Raw genomic sequence first — 6,589 nt, forward strand, 5'->3', positions numbered from 1 at the left:
AAAGATCACCTTTTCAAGTAGACTACTTATGTGGAAATGCTTTCAAATACATGGAAAGTCATGTATAGTTTTGATCTGATGATTTAACAACCTTAAGCACCAAACGTACAGACGGCACTGAAATCTAAATTTAAAAAATATGCTACAACATTACATATAATACTTTATAACCATCAAAATACTATAGAAGAAAAAGCTGTAATGATAGGACAAAGTGTCTAGAATATGCTCTTATATGAAAAAAAAAGTACAAAACAACACATAAAATTCTCTTTTATAAAAATGTGTGTGTGTCTGTTGGTGGGAATGCAAATTGGTACAGCCTCCATGGAAAACAATCTAGAGGTTTCTCAAAAAATTAAAAATAGATCTACCTTTTGATCCAGCAATTGCACTTCTGGGTATTTTTCCAAAGAAAACCAAAACAATAATTTGTAAAGATCTATGCACCCTTATGTTCATGGCAACACAATTTACAATAGCCAAAATATGGAAGCAACCTAAATGTCCATCAACAGATGATTGGATAAAGAAGTTATGGTTCATACATACAATGAAATATTACTCAGTCATTAAAAAAATGAAAGCCTACAATTTGCAATGGCATGGATGGACCTAGAGATTATTATGCTAAGGGAAATACGTCAGACACAGATAAATACCATATAATTTCACTTATATGTAGAATTTAAGGAACAAAAAGAACAAATTATTCAAAACAGACTCACAAATATAGAGGACAATCGGATGACAACCAGAGGGAGGGGGTTTGGAGGGCTGAGAGAATGGCATGAAAGGTTAAAGAAGTAGAAATTATTCGTTGATAGGTTGTCACAGGGATGAAGAGCATGGCATAGAAAATTTATTTAGCATTAATGAAATGGCTAAGTAGAGAACCCAAAGAGAGAAAGAGCAATTAGAGAGATTGTTTTAGAAACTATATAAATGTCTAACCAATGTACTGTATACTTGAAACTAATGATAAAATAAATTTAAAAATGAATAAATAAATAAAAAGGATAAAGAAAGAAATGTGTGTGTATCTGTGTGTGTTCAGAAAGCATACTGGAAATATTAGGCAAAAGAGAAGTTAAATGATACAAGTGATATAATTATGGTTGAGTTTTTTCTTGTAGTTTTGTAATTTTCTGCACTGAATACCAGTTTATGGGCCCATAAAAACTACTTTAAATTCAAATGGTTCCCACCACAATTATCATAGAGCCCCTGGATTGTGTGTCTATCTTTACTAACTGAATCTTTGAGCTATAGAGTCTGAGGATGAGCTAGCCGCTCTGACATATTTGATTTTATTTAATTCTCACAAGTATAGTAAGAAAGATTTTACCACCCCCATTTTATACATTCAAGAAACATGCTGAGAAAGGTAAAGTGACTCGCCCAGGTTACACAACAATGGTGGTTAAGACCTGAACCTAGGTCCTCTCAATCTATAGCCAACAAAATTTCCCTATCTGTAATTATAGTAATTGAATCCTAATGAACATAAGGACTGAAGTATAGTTGTCAATAAGATGTGCAATAGGCAAAACGAGATAAGATGTTTAAAAAAGCAGAGCTGGCATTATATATCTTTTAAGTAAATGTACCTAGTGCTTTTAGTAACCCAGATACCAAATATGAAAAAAACTAAGCTCATCATATGATGTAGAAATGGGAGGCCACACCAAATGAAAAGAAAGAATAATGGATATGGAATCTGAAGAAATCATTGTTAAGCTTAGCCATGCCAATGACTAGCTATAAGAATCACTATCCCTCTGGGTATCAGTATTCTAATTAATAAACCATAGGAGTTGAAACATTAAACATTCCCTTTTCTAACTCTAGAATGCTATGGTCCAGCAAAAAGCATGTAGCTAAGTCAAGTGCAAGTAAGACTGGCTCATTTTGTTTTTATAACCTTCATTTACTGTAAAGAAAGACTCTGGATTTCTGTAATAGCCCTTGATTCACATTAACAGTTTCCTACTCGAGGTTTATAATACCTTCCTTACATTTCCTACAAGGACATAAAGGATATAGTGGCTTAATGAATATAAAGGGATACAGAATGTCATGAAGAAAATTAGCTTTGGAGTCAAAAAGAGTTTAAACCTGAATTCCCCAAACTTAAGCTGGTAAGTTTGTCCCTCTCTGAACTAGTCTCCTTATCCTCAAAAGGGAAATAATACTGTCTGCTTCATAGGATTCTCATAAGAATGAAAAATGATAACATAGGAAGTTTACCTGCTACATTTAAAAACTAACTTTAGACTCTATTTCCATTTTTAAACCTACCTCATAATGTGAAATCCTTTGTGATTCAAACTGTAGCAGCACTCCACATACATTACAAAAGTTATCTGTAAAACATTCAGCCTTTCCCTGTTCATTCCAAGTTGTATCTATGAATAAAATAAAGGGAGGTGAGACTATATATCCCATTAACGAACATTTAGAAGTATCATTTTCATTCTTCAATTATATATTATTTTATATTACACTTCAAATCTGAGTGCTTGTGGATCTACAGTAACAACTTTTTGCTTATCGAGTATGCAATTTAATATGAGCATATTAAGTCTGCCTCTAATGTCTAATATGGCAAGAGTTACTTATTTAGTAAGATAAGTCTAGGCAATACTATTCCATAGGAAAAGTTATAGGGATACCAGTAACTTCATGAGCTTCATGGAATGATTCGGGGCACCAATAATGACAGGATTAAAACACCCAGCCTTGTGATTTTGTGTTTCACAGCAAACAATCCATTGTTTTAAGACTGTCAATTATCTGGAGCTATGGCTCCAATGTTATCTAAAAATCACGTGAAACCGCAAACAGACTTTGCCCATGATGGGCAAACATACTTCATTACTGTATAAATACTAGCACACTCTCCTGGCCAAACAAGTCTCACTCCCCCCACCAAAGCTACAATGTTCATATACTAACATCTAGAAATAATGCTAGAGTGTTTCTCACTGTAACAAATAACACATACCAAAACTCTCTGCATTTGTACTTGAGATCGATACATCTATCTAAAGTTCTTAACAGTTGCAATGTATTCTGTCAAAGTTTATTAGTTTATCTATAGGGTATACATCACAAAACATCGAAAATTTGCTTGCTATTTGGCTGTTTAAATGAAAAAGCTTATACCACATATATTTTCATTGAAAAATGCCAATGATGTATTAAATAGATAAAAGTTATAGAACAATAAATACAGTCAATTTCCTACACTAACAAAAATTAAATATACAGCACACATAAAAAATATGAAAACTATAAATTTAAAAGTGGTTAACTTTGAAAAGTAGGGCTGGGAAAGGAACAAAGTAAGAAAATTTAACATTTTATTCTCTCTGTATAATTGTCTTAATTTTTGCAAAAAGTATGTAGGGCTTTCTATTTTAAAACCTTCAGAGATATTATTTTAAAAGTCGTGTTGTGGTGAAGGTTTAAAGAAGTACAAATTAGTAGTTGATAGAGGGTCACAGGGATGAGGAGCATGGCATAGGGAATGCAGACATCAGTAAGGTAATGGCTATATGTAAAGCCAGAGGGAAGATAGAGTAATCAGGGGGATCATTTCATAAACTATATAAATGTCTAACCAATGTATTGTATACTTGAAACTAATTTTAAAAAGTCATGTTGGATATCTTCAACTAAGCTTAAATTACAGTTCCACTGTATGGACTTAAAAACAACAACAACAACAACAAAAACGCTTACTTTAAAATTGTAGTGCTAAATGATAATTATAATTAGGAACATGTCGGAAATGACTTGAACAGCTAAAAATTTATCCCTATAATATATAATATTTCCTCTAAATTATTTTAAAATTGTTTTAAAATATATGATTTATCTGACTCTAAAATCAGCAAGGTAAAGAGTTTAACTAAAATGTATTTCAGGACTTCCATTGTTTCAGAATTAACTATTATATGCAATCTGAACATAGTGGCAAGATTTTGAACTTACCATTAAAATCTTTAATAATAATTAAATATTGAGAGATCTTTGAAAACATGGCCGAGTGAGAGACATTCCCAGGTCTCTCTCCTTGAACAACAATAAGCTCAACAAAAACACCCAAACTGCACACCAGCACGTCTGAGAGTAGGATGTGCACATAAGAGCTACCATAGGTCAGAAACCTGGTGTCGGGTGGTGGACTGGGCAAAATAAAGAAGCTGTCTCTTACAGCTGCGAGAGCTACCTGTAGGGGGAGGGGGAGGGGAGAAGGTGCGGAGAATTCCCTGAACAGCCCTGCCTGGGAGTGCTGTTAGTTCCACACAGCCAGTAGCAGGGCCAAGTCATCAGGGCAGAAAGCAGAGAAGTGGACAGCAGAGAAACAACAGTTGATTTTTGCCGACCGCGGTTGCAAAACCAAGGCTGAGCCACAGCCCCCAAATCCCAATGCAGAGGGCCTCTCTCCTCATACAGTCTGAGACCGATCACCGGAGAGCCCCAGGGGAATCTGATCAAATGTTGCCATGACTGTCGCTGACACTGACAGGGACTGAAACTGAGGGTAGCGAGCATGATTAAATATCTATAAGAAAATAAAAAGGCAGTTTTAAGACTTTATATAAAGTAGGGTTCCAAGAGGCTTAGATGCCACCTATTAGAACTCAAAAGAAAAGTGCCTTCTTTGCAGCAGGCTAAAGAGAGACCTTTATATAATATGTCTTCTTTTTGGAAAAAGAGCAAAATAAACTTCTATTAATGCCAAGGCAGAGATATAGTCCATTAAACACCATGAACAACCAAGGTGACAAGGCATCTCTGAAAGAAAGAGAAAAATCTCCAGAAAATAAGCTTACGGACATAGAAATATGCAACTTAAATGACAGAGAATTCAGGATGGTACTTCTGAAAAAATTCAGTGAGTTCGGAAACGAGTCATATCAACAATTTCAAGGATTGAAAAAACAACTAGATGAGCAGAGCAAAGAGACTGAAACCCTCAAAAAGAAACAAATAGAACTTCTGGAGACGCGGCAAAAGCAGTCATAAGAGGGAAGTTCGTATCATTATAGGTCTATCTCCAAAAACAAGAATGAGCCCAAATGAACTACCTAACGATTCATCTTAAATATTATCATTTGGTAGCAATATAACTTACTACAAAGGGAAAGTTTACTTTAAAAAGACTAAAGGAAACTACTGTTAGATTTTTGAGAATTTCTAAAATTTAACTCATGTCTTTCTTAGATCAACCTTTAATTCCAGATTTTCCCATTTCTAATAATCAAAATTTGAAACTGACACTCGAATTGGGAAATACCAAGGCTTAGTATTTTAATCCAGTCTTTCATTACTGGTGCCCCAGATCATTTCCATAAAGTTACTGGTGCTCCTATAATGTTTCCTCTACAATGGTACTGCCTAAACTTATTGCCATTGACTAATTTGCTCAAACAAGTTTTTGGTCTGCTTTTCTTTATTAAATGTCATTCTATCCCATGCTCAAAATCACAGCCATTCTTCTCCCCTGCATGTCAATTCTAGCTTATAATGTTATTTCATATCCCATCTCTTCCTTTTCATGTCCCATAACACTACCCTAGCTCAGGCCCTCAATGCCTTCGGACATCATTTAGCTTTTTGGTATTTATTGAGGTTAGTCTCAAAAAACTATGGTAGACAATTTGAAAAGAGATAAGAAAAAAATGAGCACACATTGAAGGCCTTTTATATATCAAACGATGTAACTCTTACACCTTTAGTCCTTAAAATGAATCTCCAAAGTAAGTGGCATTTCCCACATTGTGAAAGTTAGGAAATTGGGATTCAGTGAAATCAAAATAATTTGTCACATGTGTTAGTAGAGCTGGAATTTAAACTTTGTTTTCTCTTGACTTTTTCAATTATACATACATAACTTTCTCACATGCTGGAAATGGCAAAGCAAGTCAATGATTTCTAATATAAAGGAATTTACAATTTAGTAAGAAAGGTAAGATGTGTATAGAAAGAACTATCATCCCAAGATCAAAATGTCATAAGTTCTATAAGACATAAGGTACAGTGCTGAGGGGTTTGGGAAAGCTTTCCAGAGGAGAACAGGTTTTGAAATAAGTTTTAGGAGATGTGTAACATTCAGATAAAAAGAGTAGAATAAAATTATTTGTTGGGAGGGGAGAGACAAGACCATGAAGGACAATAATTGAAAGCTTGTGATGGGACCAAACCATAACTGGATTCATTTGGGCATTTGGATTTAATTCTGCATTCAACAAGGAAAACTGGTGACTTAAAATGGAGATAACGAGTTAGGAATCAGTTGCAGGCAACAGGTCATAAGTTTTGAACCAGAAGAGGGCAGCAGGCACAAAAAGGAAGGAATGAATATAAAAGGTGTATCTATCAAAACTAGAGGGTTTTAGAGCCTGAGCTTAGAATTTGCTATGAATATGGTCGGTCTTTAGATCCATTTCATTTAACTGTAAACAATGTTGTTCCTGATGCAAGAAGTAGAGCTTTGACCTTATATGCAAGACATTCACGTACATTTACTTGTCGATGGCAAATTCTTTGTGAGTGTAATATAATAAATGTGTTGATG

General features: G+C 34.4%; 1 protein-coding gene across 1 annotated transcript in view; it reads right to left on the bottom strand.

Annotated features, from left to right (window-relative positions):
- The window catches only part of ZMAT1 (zinc finger matrin-type 1), a gene marked incomplete at its 5' end in the record, with an annotated part of 26,045 nt that extends 23,637 nt beyond the window's left edge, over positions 1 to 2,408 (bottom strand). Inside the window, one exon of the mRNA XM_015597746.1 lies at positions 2,302 to 2,408. Within this exon, the coding sequence (XP_015453232.1) occupies positions 2,302 to 2,408 (107 nt within the window). The remainder of the gene's footprint in view (positions 1 to 2,301) is intronic.
- Between the last annotated feature and the right edge of the window lie 4,181 nt (positions 2,409 to 6,589).

This window comes from Pteropus alecto, unplaced genomic scaffold (assembly GCF_000325575.1).
Source record: "Pteropus alecto unplaced genomic scaffold, ASM32557v1 scaffold1239, whole genome shotgun sequence".
Classification (NCBI taxonomy): Eukaryota; Metazoa; Chordata; class Mammalia; order Chiroptera; family Pteropodidae; genus Pteropus; species Pteropus alecto.